Below are 17,901 nucleotides of genomic sequence, written 5' to 3' on the forward strand. Positions count from 1 at the left end.
CATGAGGATTCCAGTCTAGAAATTATAGCAAGGGATCAAATTTTTCAGAGGTGCTTATTAATGCCACGCTGGGAAATCAGGTCAAACTACTGTAGACTAAGCCTGAAGAACAGTGTATAAAAATGTTTATTAATAAGATGATTATCTAACTGCATCACTGTATTTTCTCCAAATGAACAATAGTTCCTGCAAATCTATAATCAAGGACATCAGAGCAGCTCTGATTTAGCTTAATCAAAACCTGAGCGCACCACTGATTCACCATCAATTCTTCTACTTTCAGGCTAAACTCTGAGCCTCTAAAATATTACAAATACCTGAAAAAAGTAGTAGGAATATTCTAATGTGTAAATACAAATCCTGTGTAAAGACAAATCAGTACTTAAGAACTGATTTACAAAAACCATGCTGTATGCATCTTCAGTAGAAGAGTAATTTAGATGTACTTTGCTGGTCTAACAAAACAGCACAAGATAAAGCCAGTTCTCCTCTGTAAAATTAATCTAGTCCAGTGATTCTCAACCAGGGAGTGCCTTTAGATCCTTTCAGGGGTACCACACAATGTTAGCACTGTTATTTGTGCAAATGTGATTTACAGGATAAACCAAGAGATTTCAAAACAGGAATCCATAGTGTTAAATACTGTATGACCTGTTGTGGTCTTTCTGAGTTCCTTGAAATAGAAGACTTGCTCTATTATTTGCTGTAGCCAAGGACTGAATAAGAACAGATGACATTTTCAGAGGGGTGCCTTGAGACTAAAAAGGTTGAGAACTGCTGATCTAACCTTCAAATTACATACTGGTAGCAGAAACAAAGGTCCAACACTTTTCATCTGTTTATTTTAGGTAACATTTCAATTTTTTGAATCAATTCCCATCTCCTTTTGCCAAAAAATGCAGGTATTCATTACTGAACTAAGGGGCACACTCTCTTCTCACAATGTTTCATGCACACTAGTGTCCCTTGGAATACCTACTAATGTACATTTTAATATATTAACCGTTTTCTCCCTCATTGGTCATGAAATACTAGACACATTACAACAGGGACTTGCTTGCTGTGATGCTTTTAACACTTATGTCATTATAAATAATAATTACATAAAAAGCTAAATTGAAATAACTTTATTTAGGTTGCAAACTCAAGTACCCAAAAATTAGCAAATACCACTCCATAGGCTACCTCAACAATTTTAATTCTTCTCTTGGTATGTATGCATTATAACAGTTTTTAATTACATGCCCACATGCTATTTTCCCCCACAGGAAACCCTGGTATTATTCAGTGCTTATGATGGATAGTGCTCACAAAATGGATTCAGTATTTGTTTTCTTCTATGTGATCCCTATCCATTACTTCCTGCATAGCACCCAATGTTGGATGGAAAATGAAATTGTCCCCCAGTGAAAATTCTACTTTTTGTGACAAAACTACCAAAAGCCAAAGCTATTTTTTTTTAACAATCCAGGACGGTATTGCTGCTTCATGACTAAGGCAGTAGTTAAAATTGGTTTAAACCAATCAAAAATGGTTTAAGATGGCTTATACTGGTTTTCATCAAGCAAACATTCCAGAATCTTCTATAACAGTTGTGGCCAAACTTTTCAACAGGTGTACTACTAGGTAAGCCATACCCTCTCCCTAAGTACCACTCATTTCCTTTCCCTGACCTATTTGCTGATCTCTCTCTCCCTGCCCTACCTGCCGCTGCGCTCCCTGCCCCCTCCCAGATTCACCACCTGCAAAACATAGGAGCTGCCCATGCCACTTGTGGCATGTGTGCTGCAGGCTGTCCACCTCATGTGAACATCCCTGAATATTCCACAAAACTTTCAGAAGCTGCAAGTTGATTTGTACTTTTTGTCCTTAATAATTCCGCTCCAGGCATATGAAAGTCCCGATCCCAAATTGCTCCTCTCAGAAGTTTTCAGGATGAATAGAAACCAGAAACATAAAAGTCTTCATTGAAAAAACAATTTAGGTCCAAAGTCTGTTATACTTTGGACTCATCTGCAAGTATGTGTACCATCGCCTGCTTCAGTAGAAAGAATTTTCTCAATTTTTAGTTTAATCTAGAATAAACTAAGGAACAGGATAGGGGTAGTGAAAGTGATCAAAATGGGGCTTTTGTTTGTTTTTTCTGAATTTTTACTGATTTTTTTTTAAATGTAACAAAAAAATCAGAAATACATACATACATATAAATATACTTATAAATATATCAACTATACATGTCAACTTGGACTATGTACATGTCTGTCAAACAATAAGTAATGAAAGGAAAAAAGAAAAATGGAGGAGGAAGAGACAGAAGAAGAAGAAAAAAGTGTGCAAGGAGTAACAATTTAGTTACCAAAATATTCTATGAACTCTTTCTAAATTGCAAACTTTTCAAAGCAGTTAAGCCTGCAAAATATGACTCTCTCCAAAAATGCTAGCTGTGCAATCTCATCAAATCATATTTCAACCAATGGAGATGCCTACTTTTCCAATGCAGTACTATAATAATACTGAACATAAACTGTTTAGTGCCAAGGTAGGTGAAAGAGAGCTAGATTCTGAATCAGAATATTGAAGAACAAAGTTAAGTATGCAGTGAAGGGTTCTTTTTTTCTGTTTTCTTTTTGTAGACTGAAGATTGTTTAAGAATATCACAAGCAGGTTTTTTTTCTTCTCTAACGCAAGTAGCTAAAATGAAGAGAGAACAATATATAGATAACTTCACTAGATATCATTTCTCCAGTTGGTTCTGGAGGTGCCACAGACAAACAGGCTAGGGACAGAAGTTACACATAAACCCGTGAAGTGACCAGAAAGTGGTTTAAACCTGTTTAAGCAGAACAGAAGCTCAGTGCACATAAACCAGTTTCAAATAGCCAACACTGGTTTAAGATAAACCTGGTTGAATATAGTATCAGGCTTAACTGATTTTGGTCCAACCAGTTTATTAAACTTCTGTCGCAGACCCCTTCCTAGTTCAACTTAAATCAGAGTCCCCCAGCATCCTAGCATGCTTTTCAGCCCTGGGCTGAGCTGTGCTGTCTGCACTAGAGAGCAGGGCTGGCCCTGTACTTCTGCTCCCTAGCTGGAGCAGAGAGGGCTGACTCACTGCCTACCTCAGGCAATGCCTGGCTGAGGTCTGGGGCCACAGAGTGGGGTTAAACTCACCTTCCCCAAGTACAGAGCTTCCCTGCCCTGCTGGCTTACTTAGTGCTGGCTGCAACTGTGAGCTACAAATCCCAGAGTCACCTGGAAAGCAGGAAGAGGAAGTGATGAGCAACCCTGCAGTCCTCCTGCTGTGATTATGGACTGAAAATCCCAGTAACCTCAGGGGCAGCAGGAACTAGAAACAAACACACAGTCCATGCTGGCTATATGCTAGAAAGCCATGCTATAGTGCCCCCTAGCTTCTGGCTTGAGCTACTGCAGGCATATGGGTGCATTTCCTGAATCACAAGTGAATGTCTGTTCATTTGCTTATTGGTTCAACCTTTGCAGCTTAGACTAACCTACAAAGACTGAATCACTTCAGCCTTGGGCCTTTTGACTGTCTGTACTTAACCATAGACATGAAGTCTAGGGACTCACATTACACATAAACTGGTTTAAGTGATCAGAAACTGGCTTAAACCTGAAACACAACAGACATTCAGTGCACATAAAACAATTTCAAAATGGCCACAACCAGTTTGAGATAAGCCTGGTTGGATGTAGTATCAGACTTAACTGATTTGGGTCAAACTGGTTTATGCAATGTCTGTCCCAGACCACTTACTGGTTTAAGATAAACCATATACCCCCAGCAACCTGGCATGCACTCTGGGCTGGGTGGGGCTCTCTGCTCCACAGTAGGGTTGGCCCCTCCCCTCTGCTCCCTGGCTGCAGGTCTGTCCCCCCAACCACCACTCCCTCCACTGTGGCACTTCTGGTTTTGTGCTGCCAAGCCCCCATGGCCCGGGGAATAGCAAGCTGCAGGCTCCCTGTCCCTTGGGGACCATGGGAAGGGCAACAATGCGGTGGGAGGGGCAGCAACGCCCTGGACACAGTGGGGGAATAGAGGCCCGAACAGGCAAAGACGCCTGTTTAGGCCTCTCAATTAACCAGCATATTTTGTTATCTGGCACCCCTGCAAAATGGGGTGTGCCAGATAACAAAGCTTTTGCTGTAACTGTTTTTTCTCCCCTAATGAAGAGGAAGGGGATTAAAAACTGTCTGATATTAACAATAACACTTTGAGATGTTTGGGCTGCAAATCTTGTTATTTGCATACACTTTTTTCACAACAGAATTTAGCATGATTTATATAGTTTCAGTAATAGTTACTTAAAAGATTGATTTTAAGATTTCAAAATTCATTCTCTCACATCCAAGAGTAAGAAGAAAAATAGCTTCATAATTTATTAGGCTGAAGATTTTATAATAGAATCAGTACCCATTTTTTAAATGGGGGGTGTGTGTGTGTGTGTGTGTGTGTGTGTGTGTGGGTGTGTGTGTGTGTGTAAATATCCACTAACAAAATAAGATTTTATGTACTGCAATGATACAAATCAGGAAAACTATCCAGATATTTTCCATTGACTTTAGTCTCATTGGAGATTGCTGAAATTCCTGATAAAATTTACTGATTAAAAAAGCATTTAAGATTAACACCAGTTGACTTATTTTAAAAATAAATGCAAAAGCCTTTATAAAATTCAAAACATAAATCTGAAAGTAATCAGAAGTTGTAATGTGTATTTTCTACAGTAAGTGAAAAGTAACATCATACAAGATTACTATACAGTTAGCTCAAAGTCATCAGTATAAGAAACGCTGTACCAAAAAACAAAACAAACTACAATGCTATTTTTTATATTGGAGATATATATTATTTATAAAAACATATAGATGAACATTTCTATTATCTTGAATTTAAAAAATAATACATGATCATATAGTGCATTTAGTCAAATATAAGACAGGGTTTTTTACTCCCAATTGACATGACAGAAAAGGCCCTCACTTTATAATTGCATACAAAGAAATCTCACTAACTACATTATCTAACACTAAACTGCTGCCAAAAGCAGCATGTACTCAGCAATGGACACAACTATGAAGCTGATTAAAAGCAGACAATACTGAGTATGACTATAAAGCACATGGTTCACATTGGCCCAAGGCTTATGGGACCTTTTTAAGGGCCACAAATAAAATAAAACAAAACACAAACAAACAAACAAAAACTGGCAGTTGCTCCCCCAGGAGGTAATGACACTGGGTCTGGAGGTACTCTAATACCTCACCTGGTGCCAACACCCTCGCCTGGTGCCAAAAATGCTGATAGGAACCTACCTCAATGGCAGGTAAAGGCAGTCCATCTAAATAAGACATATGGTAGGGACCATTAAGCACAGTCCCCCTCACTGGCAACTCTTTTGCAAGTCATGATGAGCCACTATATTGCATACATTTTGACTGCCTCTTCATTCCCGCAGGTAAGCCACGCATTTCTCATTTCCAATTATTCCTATGCCTTCACAAGCCTTGAATATCTGGCAACAATCAGGGGAACAACCCAGCAGCACGTTAGCCCTAAAAGCAAACACATGTGCAAACTAATGAGTTACCTGACTTAGATAAAGCAGCACTCCAGAGGTAGATAAGTGGATTGCTTGAGAGGCAGAGGCAGTGAGCAGAGACACAGACTCTCCAGAGAGTGGAGCAGTCACCGGAAAGCCCCTTTTGCAAATGGCTGAGCACTCCCAGGATACAGCAGTGAGAACCCAGGAGATGCAAACTGCTCCAGTGCATAGTAACTAGAGCAGGGAAGTTTTAGTTAAAGCAATAGCTAACTTTTTTTTGTTCATTTACCCAGAGCAGGGAAGTTCTGTTAAAGCAACGCCTTTCCTTTACGGTTGGACAGGAAATGGCTACAAGCAGTGAAGTGGAGGCCACAGAGGTGGCCACAGAGACAGGCTGCTGAGCCCTGTCAGGGGCAGAAGCGTGAGCCACAGCAGTGCCAGAAGGGCATGAGAGGGCTTGAGCCCTTACAGGGCCAGGCACAAGGTAGGCAGGAAGAACCCAATACAGCTACAGCCTGAGTCAGACATCACAGCACAGAAATTTGGCTTGAGGCTGGGAGGACCAGGACTGGGACCTGAGAAGGGTGAGGGAAAGACACTGGAGTCTGAGAACGGCATGAGGAAGAGGCAAGAGCCTGAAAAGGGCGAGAGCCAGAGACAGGAGCCTGCAAATGGCAAGGACACAAGACAAGGGCCAGAAGAGGAAACGAAGATTGGGGTCCAGAAGCTGAGGTCCAGGACAGTGGGCTTTGGGCTAGAGATGCTCAGATAGAGAAAAGGGGCCAAGGCTAAGAAGGCCAAGAGCCCCTACAGATGCTCTGAGGCCTAAGGGGCTGAACACCACACTGGCGACAAGCTGCCCTGTGGATAGAACAACTGGTAAAATCTGCACAGCAGGGGCATGACTGTAGAGCAGGGATAGGTAATTATTTCGGGTGGAGGGCCACTTACTGAGTTTTGGCAAGCCATCGACAGCCGCATGACAGGCAGCCAGGGGCAGATAAATATTAATTTTCTAAAATTTTTAGAGGCCCCGTGGGCCAGACAGAATGGCCTGGTGGGCCACATCCAGCCCATGGGCTGCATTTTGCTCACCCCTGCTGTAGGGGTAGTTGGAGGCTACAAACATGGCCCTTAAGACACCTGGTATCCAAAGACACCAATAAGGCCAAAAGAGGGCCACCGCAGATTGGATATCTCTATCCAAGAGGTCTACCAGTAAACTAGACGCTCTCTGGGCCTAGGGCAGCCTCCCAACCTTTTTTTTTTAAAGCATCAAGGCATGGCAGGTAAGTAGGAAAGAAGGACCCAAGGGAGGGAAGAAGGCAGGAGTCATACAATCACAAGGGGGCAGTATAACGCCACTTGACACAGGCCCTGCCACAAGTATCCATGCTAAAACTTGCAGCAGTTTCAACAAAAGGTAACGTACCAATTCTGGATGAACTAAGCATATGGGTATGATATGCAAATTGCTACAGCCATGTTTAATTTCAAAGTTATTGTTTTCAAATTTGTTCTTCACTTCTAAGTGACAGTTAGGAGAAGGCATGGGCTGCCAAAGAAAAAAGTTGAGGGAAAGCAGAAAGCAAAGGGACTACCTGACCCCCGCCCCCAAATTTATTTTCCCTGCTGTAGCAGTGGAAAGGGGACAAATTCAAGGCAAACTGCCAATAATTAGATTCTATACTTGGAAAATTATAACAAATGTATACATTTCCCCCATACAGAATCTGATTATTGGGGGGTTATCTCATAATCAGGGTCATCTTCTATTTGAGTAAATACAGTAATTAAGGACTACTGTATTTCATATGCACAAGAGGCAAAGATAAAACTGCATATGCAAATTTAACTTTTGTATTTCTTAACTCTCATGATTAAATACTGTAATATGAAAATGTATAGTAACGTACTGAATAGAATTTTTTTAGCATATTTTAATTAAAGAAAAGGTATTTCCACCTGAAGAAAATTCTGAATCCCAAATTTCCAGAGAATCCAAAAAAGCATAGGTATATACTATAATCTGGAAATATTTTACAAGACAGCACCCAGGCACCTCATGATTTTTAATAGGCATTTTATACAGCTGTGGAACTCTCAACAAATATATTGAGAGTAGGGTCAAATTAAAGAGTCTTAGAAGCTCTTCTCCCTTCTCCCATGCACTTTGTTCTGAATGTTTAATTGCATACAGAATAGTGTCCTAGGTGCTATTCTTTGAGAGAGACATTTTATTAGTATATATAAAAAAACTAAACTGAAGGCTTTAAGTAAGGGTTTCCTGAATAAAATTCTGGTGTTAACCTAAAGTAATATGTTTTTATCTCTGATTGCTTATAGTCTGCCTATACTGCTCTGCTATCTGTTAGTTTTTCCTTGCATAGGAACTTTACATATAAAATAATACAGCTTATCCATTTAAAATATATAAATATACTCTTTTTTATCAAATCAAACACATGCAGGGGAATTCAGATATGCTAAGGGATGGTCAAAAATAGTGAAGAAACAATCCAAATTTTTCTTTTTTTTAAAGTTCTACAAGTTAAAAAATGGAATGCATACACTAAAGCACTGTATTTAAACTTGCACCATTACATTCAAATCACATAATTAAATGTTTAGCAAACAGAACTGTAGTAAAGCAGAGCTAGAAGGACCTTGGGAAATCATCTAGTTTAGACCCTTGCTCAAAGCAAGGTCATCCCTGTCTAAACTGTTACAGATCAATGTTTATCTGAGCTGCTCTTAAAGACTTCTGAGGATAAAGATTCCAAATCCTTTCTAGATATCCTGTTCCAATGCTTAGCCACCTTCAGATTGAGAAACGTCTTCCCAACAATCAGCTAAAATCATATATGGCATGGCTTGGTTGGCTTCTATGAAGTGATCAGTTTCACATGTACATCTTACAGTCAATATCCTCATGTCAGTCATGGATAATTATTTACAGGATACTGTCTGTGTTTTAGTTAATCTACTTTATGCATCTCAAATGGTACCATCTCCATGCCCCTCCTGAAGCAATTACAACAATCCTTTCCATCAGGGCTCATAAACTTCACCCATGTCAGTGACCGCTGACAGCTGATTTTGCACATGCTCAAATTGTGATCATACATGCACTAAAAGGAGTGTCACATGGCTTCTGAGTGATTTGACATGTGTTTCCTTCTTAAAGGAGCTTCCATGTATCCATGAGTTCTGCTAAGTCATTTCTAACTGAGGAAGGGGGAAGAAAATAATAACTGACAGTTTCTTTCAAACATAATCCACCTGTGGCCCCAAAATGAGGTACTGCTCACAATAAGTTAGATGAATCTAGAACGTACCCCTCTTGTCTTGCATTAAACATTTAAATGAGCTTTTCATGCATCAACAGTTATATATGCTAACAGTTAGCTGAGCTACATGGGGCAGTTTGCATCTCAGAGCTACTGTTTCAGGTTCACCATATCTTTGTATTGGTTACACAGTTTGTGCTTGAGCTTTCCCTTTGCAACTGTGTGGAGACCCGCTGTTTATTTTTAAATGAATCTAGAGATGTCAGTAAAACAAAATAGTTTCAGAGAAGCACCAAAGCTAGTAGGGATATCCAAATGCAAGCCAGCAGTTGCCAAGATCTCCGATCAGCCTTAACTTGTTCCCTTTGCCCATTACAGCCACAGAGGTTATATTCTGCCTGTACATCACACATCTGGTCAGCCTCCTCTTCTGAACACTCCCTATACTGGACTCATGTGCTCTTTAATTGTTGAATCTGATCAAAATCTAGGCACCACCTCTCACTTTAGGTCTCTAAACACCACCTTGGGAAACAAATTCCCTGTCCTCCTGAAAGCAGCAACTTCTAGCCCAATCTCCCTAAGCCTTTAAACTACTGCCAGTTCCCTTGTCCCTAGCAGCTTTACCATGTCTTTTGCAGCTCTTCAGCCTTGTGAGCATTGTGATTTCAATGCAAGTTTTAAGGGGCACGCAATAGGTGGGGCAACACCACAAACTTTCCAGAGTTTCTAAGATAATCAATTATTTTGGCAGCAGCAAAGAAAAATCAGCAACATCAAATTACTAATCCTTGCTTCCCTTTCTTCATACTCTAGAGCAACTTGGTAAAAATTCCCTTTCCTCAATCTCTAACATCTGCAGTCACTGTTTTTTAGCTTCTGGCTGTGTAGCAGTTGAAAAGGTTTTCTTTTGCTCTGTAAACCTGGCCTTTTACAAGTCCTAAATTTTTAAATGCTGGGGGTGGGGGGTTGTTTCCTTTCTGGGGTAATGCCACTATTCCAAAATTTTTTTGGACTTGGTCAGTCTGGTTTTCCTAAGCACCCATTTAAATGGGAATTAGCTATGCTAATGGTTTGCCACTGGTCTGGTAGAAGATAGCAGATAGTTGACTCCACCTCCACAGAAGCATTCAATTTCTTAATTACTCATCAGGATTCTTAAATTGTCCATAGAGAGATCTTCCAAATCAGCATACCTTTCACACCCAACAAGACAAACTATCATCATTTCACTCTTTGGGGAATGAATATGTCCTGACAAACATTTATAAAATAACTGAAGATGAGTCTTTGTTAAATCCAAGCTACCCAAAGCAATAAAGTCTGATGGGCTCTGCTAACTCTTAAATCAGTCATTTATTTAAGCAGTTAAAATAAGTGACCACAAACATAGGTTTCTCTGAACTAGGGTTTCCAGGTTTAAAACTTAATCAATAGCAATTTTACCCAAATCTAAGACAGCTCTGAATTTAAATCTACCACTACACATGGAAATTTTATAATTTATACAGGGAGACAACAGGACAGGAGAAACAGCAGGGGTGCACAGAGCAGCTGCAGCTCTGACTAATTCCAAACCCCTATTTGGACCAGAGTCAGAGCCACAGCAGTTGCACCCTGCTCCCAATCCCTTTACTCAAATCCAAGATAAGGGCTTCTTTGCCTCCCCAGGTGAAATGTGGAAAAATCTTGTCTTGGATTCCAGTAAATAAAGCATTCTGTTTGGGTTTGTGAAGTACATGGTTTGAACCATAGCAGAAAACAATAAGAGAATAGTCTAGAGCTCTATACCAATAACTAGTTAAACTGTTGACCCACAACTGCTCCAAAACAGTTTCTTGCCTCTACCTGTTAAATACCTTGATTGACATTCCCTAGTAAATGCTTTAAAAAACTGCTATCAGATGGCCCAGGTATCATTCAAAGTTATTCTTTGGTGTTAACAGCTTTTCTTTAAGTGTGAAAGAAAAAACTCAAGTGGAGAAGTGGGAGAGGGAGGGACAGAGAAGGGTAATGATTTATCTCACATTAGGATACAGGAGAAGACTGAAAAATGAATTCTAACTGGCCAGTGTAACTTCTGAAGGGTTTTTACTCCATGCATGCTCCTTTTTGTTCCTAATATGTGCAGTATTAATCATGGCTCTCTCTCAAAGAATCTTTTCTAGTTGATATAAAGAGCTTGGAGCACCACTTAAATGAAAAAGGTAGTACTGATTTTCAGGGCCTTTGGGCTAGGGACAGAAATGATATATAAACTGGTTTAAGTGATCAGAAACTGGTTTAAACCTGTAAGAGAACAGATGTTCAGGGTACATAAAGCAGTTTGAAAATGGCTGAAACTGGTTTGAGATAAACCTGGTTGAATGTAGTATCAGCCTTAACTGATTTGGCTCAAACCAGTTTATGCAATGTCTGTCCCAGACCCCTCACTGGTTTAAGATAAACCAGACTCCACCAGCATCCCAGCATGCTCTCTGGCCTGGGCTGGGCTCTCAGCTCCACAACAGGACTGGTCCCTCCCCTCTGCTCCCTTGCTGGAGCTCCAGCAGAGACTGCAGGCATCTGCCTGGCTATTTCTCCACCTCCCACCACACCCCACCCTTCTGCAGACACCTCAGCATTAGCTAACAGACCACAAGCTGGCTACAGTCTGTGCTATAGGAGAAACAAAGGCAAACAGGCTTTTTGGAGCTAATTAATACATAGCTGGTAATGTCCTTCCTTGGAAAAGCTGTTTCAGAAGAGACTGAACTAATGGAGAGAGGCTTTGTTTTCTTAATGGGTTGATAAACACTGAGTTAGAGGTAATAAGCGTTCTCTGCTGGGCTGCTCAGGCGGGGGGGGGGAACGACATCATAGCATCCTGCCCAGGCCTGGCCACCGTACCCTCTCCCCCCCTCCATAGCACAGCTCGGTGGAAGGGATGGGAGGGCTGCTCTAGCCACTGTAGGCATGTGCCTGAATTTTTTCAGTCCAGAGTGTTACAAACCAGTTTAGCCTAGCCAGGTTGGACTTACATGTGAAATTTGAATCAATTCAAGCTCAGGCTTTTTGAAAGTCTGTCCCTAGCCCTGAAGGGCAGAGGAGAGCGGGGAATAAGGATACAGTTATACCACACCTCCAAGTTTCATGGGCCATTTCTGGGAATGTTCTTAAGAGACATTAACGTACAAGTAAAATAATAATTGAAAGTAATGTGGGTAAATCAATTTCTAGATATCAGACAACTATTTTATTTCAAAACTTATGAATTCAGCTTAGAATTCCTCTATTTCCAGTTTCCAAAATGGGATGCAGGGAGCCTTCCCTCAGACCACAAAGAGCCTAATATATGCAAATATCCTAGACTTCAATGAGACAGCTAATGTAATGTGTTTGGGAAGTTAATTCTGCATGTGTCAACAGCAAGAAGGAAAACATAATAAACACCTTCAGATTTGCATTGCCTAGTAAGAATTAAAGTTCTTAGAACAAGTCTTCTATGGTATTTTTTTCACAGTGATGAAGTGAAATGAAATGAATACACACCTATATATACATATACTCTAATATTTTACTGGATCAAACCCCAACTATTTGACACCTGTCTGAATTGAATGTTAAAAGGAATCGTTTTACAGCTCAGACCATATTTGCTGTTTAAAACTATTTACAAATGCATAAAAATAGTAACTACAGTCTTTCTTCTGTACAATACACAGAAGTTTAACTTGTTCACTATCAATCACATGTTTCTCAATATTACTGGTTTCACAATGTCCATCTTTTACCAAATATCTGGTTTAGGTTGTTTTCTTTCCAGATACAGTCACTTGTTTTCCATCCACATTTCTAGCTTCTCAGCCTCTTTTTAAATTTTTTTTTTCTCATACATGTTTACTATTTTCCCAGATCAAGTTTTCACGTTGAGTATCCCACACTGAGTATGCTTAGCCAAATAAGACCAAACTTAACACTGATCCTGGCACCATAAAGCTGTACTGAGTTATGGGACATGGGTATGACCTTCATCTTTTACCCACATGACGCTGCACATGTGCAGAGTTAGGAGTTTGCCGTCTATAGTTAGGAGTAAGTTTGTAAGTAACTTCATGGTAAAAAAAAACCCTCCAATCCAATTTGAATATTTTTTTTCCAGATGGCACACTCTGTAAATGTAACCTAAAATATTTCATTTACTTTAGTTCCATCATCCACTACATTCTGTATTGCTACTCTCCAAAAAGTCCTTTCAAAGAAAGGAACTTTTTGTTAAAAAGGGCTTCAGGTGATCTTTATGACTACTTTGAGATTAAGAGTATACTGTTAATTATTTTTAAGGGAATTTTCTCTCCCCAAGAATGAACACCTATTTTTATTTAAAACTGAAAATGTATATGAAGCACAGTACAAAGTATTTGATGGCTCTCAACATACAGCATGACATAAGAAAGAATTAAAGACATTTGCCATTTTATAGAACTAAAGTAGCTATACTTATTAACTCAGTTAAAAAAAATCACAATCAAATGCAACTGATGAGGGCTATTCAGAGATGTAGGGTTTCTGGAAAATTTTGAATTGGACATTTTTTGGAAACATTTCCAATGCCCTAAATAAACATGCTAAATCAGATCATGCTCTACTTGACTTATATTTAGTAAGCAAAACTAAAAAAGTACCCCCACGTTAATTTTATGTCCTAATAGCTACAAGTATTCAAACTGAAATATTTGATTAGGAAAAAAATTAAATGCAGCACACTTTATGTGGTTTAACTGTTACATTCAAAGCTTTATGTGGAAAGAAATATTTTTATTGGAATACTTGTAAAAATGTAAAGACAGTCCACAATAGCACGTACTTCCCATACACTGTTTGTTTAAATTTAAGGGGAACAAAATGAAGGCACTGAAAACTGCTGACACACTCATTTTAGCACACCCAAAGAATTGCACATGATATGCCATGGTTGTCCACTCATCTACTTCAACAGAATTTAACTCTCTTCCACGGAGGTCATTGCAGCACCTCCAGTTTCACTGTCACTATCTGCAGAATCACTTGCACTACTTATTAGTTCCATTTCAGAATCAGGTTGAGGCAAATCTGATTCAGAACTACTTGAACCACGTTCCCTTTCATTAAACAGTGGTTTTTACCAATGAGTCCATGGGCAAGGGCCACTTATCAACACGCTGTATCTTCTTCACTAATTATATTTCTGACTTATTCTCCAGAAGCAAGTGATTTTGAGAAATAGAAACAAGCTTCGTGGTGCATTTATTTGGGTTTGATTTGACCTGCACAGCCAATTTAGTGAATTCATAACTCGATTTTGCGTTTGGATTATTATGTGAGTGTATTTACCCTCCTATTTACAAATGAATAAAACATATATATATATATATATAGATATATATATAGATATCTATATATCTCTCACACTTCCTAGGGATAATCACCTGAAAAACATTAATTTCAACTTTGAAACTGCCAAGCTTACCTAATATTGTATTGGCATCCATTCATTGTTTATGAAATGGTGAATTTTTAAAAATGGAAAAATTTCCCACGGAAAAATAAAGCACTGGAAAAATTTCCATTTTGAAAAATTTTCTGTGGAAAATGTTCTGTCCCACATTTCTGGGGCTATTTGTGCTTAAGTGTCTCAAAACAAGAAATGATTTACTGCTGAAGCATTTTAAAGTATATATCATGCCACAAAAAAAGAAATGAAGCTCCCTATCTTTGTGTATGCGCCATTTGGTTTAACGAGAGAGGTATAGTGGGCGTATCTAAAAGAGACACCTGAATCCACAGTGGACTGTTCTAATGCACATTAGCACAACACAGCAACAACCATGCTAATGCACAGTAGAAATAGTATACTGCGTGTCACGGCGGGGTCCTCTCTGAGGGCCATGATCTCCTCGAGGTCCCTCGCTCCGTGTCAAGGCCGGCCCAAGGCACCCTCTTATTCTCACCCGCCACGTCTTGCTGGTAAATATAAGGTTGGGAGGCTGCCTATGACTCCCTGGGCACGGCTACGCGGGACCTCTGTCCCCATGTGTTCCTGGACCCCTGCGGGTCTCCCGATACGGTGGGTGTTCCCCGGACACCCTCGCCTTATGGGCTATGCATGGCTCCTACCACCCCTAATACCACGCCCCAAGCCTCGCAGATGTAATAGATGTTGGTGTGTCTGCACGCCCGCTTCCCGGGCCCTTCTTCTATAACCTAGCCCACTCTTGGGCCTTCTCTATACTAGGCTAGTCCCCTCTGGGACGTCCTCTCTGGCCACCGGTCTTTTGGGCCCACCGCACTACCACCCTTTCTGATACAGGCTCACCGCACTGCTACTCCCCGTCCTCTCAGGGCAACCGCAGCACCTTGCCCTTCTCTGGGACGCTGTACTGCTAACCCTTTCTGTCTGGGTCCACCGCAGCACCCTTCCCCTGTCCTGGGTTTTCCACGGTGCTAGCCTGTTACCGGGCTCCTCAGTATCGCCCCGCTCTAGGGCTCCTCAGTATCGCCCCTCCCTGGGGCTGGGGTCTATGCACTCCACAAGTGACGCCCTTGCTGGCGTCTGCTGCGCCCGTCCTGGGCTTCCTAATATGGCGCTCCCCATCTTGGGGGCTCACCGCGCCCACCTTGGGCTTCTCAGTAGTCCAACATGGTGCTCCCCCTCTTTGGGGCTCGCCACGCCCACCTTGGGCTTCTCAATAGTTCAATATGGCGCTCCCCCTCTTTGGGGCTCGCCATGCCCACGCTGGGCTCCCTGATAAAATTGCCCCTCTCTCTGGGGCTGGGGTCTACGTACCCCGCACACAACCCGGGGTCTCTGTTCCCCCGTCTGCAACCCACTGGTTGCACCCGCAACCCACTGGTTGCGCTCCTCGCTGCCAGTTGTGCCTTCACTGGCGTGCAAGCTGCGACTTCACTGGCGTTAGGGCACCCCACACTCTCTGGGGTCCCTATGAGGACACTGCACCCTCCTCGGGTGCTGGGGCCCCCACACTCCCGTGGGGCCCTTTATGAGGCCTCCTCCAACCCCTACAGCCTCACCCAAACCTCCGGTGTAATATCACAAACACAACTTTAAGCCTCCCGGCTATAACTCAAACACAACCCAAAGCCGCCTGGCTATAACTTAACATCATGGCTTAACCTTTGGAGCTCTCATGAGCTGTACTGGCCATCGGGCTTCTACCCATCTCTCAGCCGAGGGAGCTCCTGCCTCTCCGGCTGCTGGCAGAGAACTGCCAGCCTGGCCTCAGCCCTGGGCTTTATAAGGGCCAGGCCCTGCCCCCTACAGGCAGCTGGCTCCGCTTAGTTGCTCCAGCAACCCGCAGCTGCGCTCGTTATGACCTGCCAGGGCTCTGTCTCTCTCTCCCTGGCAGTTTCTCCTCTCTAAGAGCAGAGCACCGAGGTGCCCTGCGACACTGCGCATCAAGTGTCACAAAAAACATTCACTTTTGCTACTGTGCATTAGTGCAGCTACTGCACCTTTATCTAGAACCTCATATTAGAGGTACTAAACTTAATGCATAGTAGCACAATCTGTTGATGTACCCAGTACAAGCTTACCAAAGGCTATCATCTAAAAATTGCTAGACTGGAATTTTAGGGAAAATTTTGCCCTTTGTAGTTCTGAGACTGATGAGGGCTATTTGTGCTAGCTTAAGCTTGTAAGTAGCTTCATAGTAAAACAAAATACTGTAACAAAATTAACTTTACCTTTTGATGCCACAATGGTCTTAGGAGTACTGAAACCAATATTGAAGTTAATTTGTTTCACATGGAGTTAATCAAGTTTTACTGCAACAGAACCAACAATTACTAAGCTTTACTATTTTTATTAAATTCTCATACTCTCAGACTCCCCTTGCAATTGGAAACTAATTTTTGGAAAGATACAAAATTACATACAGTACTCAGAGATCTTCCAGTTAGATCAATAAAACACGGCAAAACCCTTTCAATTAAAATGAAGGGACAGTGTATAGAGTTCTAAAGAACACTTCTGTCTGCCATAATTTTTTGTTTACAGAAGATTAGTAAAGCAATTTAGTAGCACAAGAGTTTCTGATACATAAGCAAGGTAGCTCAAATTAGTTTAAACTTCCTGTAATATACAAACAGACAATTTTATTACTGTTTTAACAAACCTGCTCCATTCCATTTCCACATGAACTCTTAATCTGGCTGCACTACAGAAGATACTGAACTATTCCTTTGGTATAAACAAAGAAAACAAGATGAAGAGAAATTAATCTCTCACATTAGGAGTCTGAATTCTCTCACATAAAATACATTACAAATTTAAAAATGTAGTCTTCAGATAAAAGGGGGTAGCAAAATCCTAATAATATTTTAGACATATTTTGAACTTTTATATCACTTTATTTTAAAATAACAAACATAGAAACACTGAATTTATATTTAGCTAACTATTGGACTTGGGTATTTTTAATGCTTGGAGACCTAGGTCAGGCTTCAGGCTCAACCATGTTAGTCAGCAAATACATACTGTAAGAATCCCAGCCCTACTAACTTAGGGCATACATGGACAACGCAAAGGGAAAGAAAATGAAAATATCCCCATTGCACTGATGAACTGCTGAGGAAGAGAGGCTAAAAACCAAATCCATTTAAACCATGTGTGTATCTGTCCTAAAGGCAGACAAGGTTCTTTGGGGAAATCTGATATCTTCTATTAGACCAACTCAAATAGTTGGAAAAATTCTTCTTAGCAAGCCTTCAGGTATAAATACCCTTTATCAGGCTGAAGAAGCATGTGCATTTGGTGTGCATTCTTCCTGGATGGAATGAATAATAAAGAAGCCAGAGGCTGGTATGCATGCAAGAAAGGCAGTCAGTGAAGATGTAAATTGAGGAGTCAGAGGGTGAAAGACAGGCTGGGGGGGTAGAAAGGGGAATGAATGTAGCTGGTAAATAGTGGACAGGTACCTGGGAATCAGATGTGGGTTATAACTAGGCAGGTTATAATGTGTCATAAATCCAATATCTATATTTAATCCATAATTTTTTGTATCCAG

At 41.0% G+C, this 17,901-nt stretch overlaps 1 protein-coding gene across 5 annotated transcripts in view; it reads right to left on the bottom strand.

Annotated features, from left to right (window-relative positions):
* ARHGAP42 (Rho GTPase activating protein 42) overlaps nt 1-17,901 on the bottom strand; it is a 338,856-nt gene that overhangs the window by 298,690 nt on the left and 22,265 nt on the right. For 3 of the 5 annotated variants that reach the window (XM_019482040.2, XM_019482039.2, XM_019482038.2), the window contains exon 1: nt 5,613-5,811. The exons of the other annotated variants lie outside the window; for them this stretch is intronic. In XM_019482040.2, coding sequence (XP_019337585.1) covers nt 5,613-5,796 — 184 coding nt within the window. In that variant the 5' untranslated portion in view covers nt 5,797-5,811. Of the gene's footprint in view, nt 1-5,612; nt 5,812-17,901 lie in introns of those variants that run through there. 5 annotated transcript variants of the gene reach the window in all.

Source organism: Alligator mississippiensis, chromosome 1, assembly GCF_030867095.1.
Source record: "Alligator mississippiensis isolate rAllMis1 chromosome 1, rAllMis1, whole genome shotgun sequence".
In the NCBI taxonomy this organism is placed as follows: domain Eukaryota; kingdom Metazoa; phylum Chordata; order Crocodylia; family Alligatoridae; genus Alligator; species Alligator mississippiensis.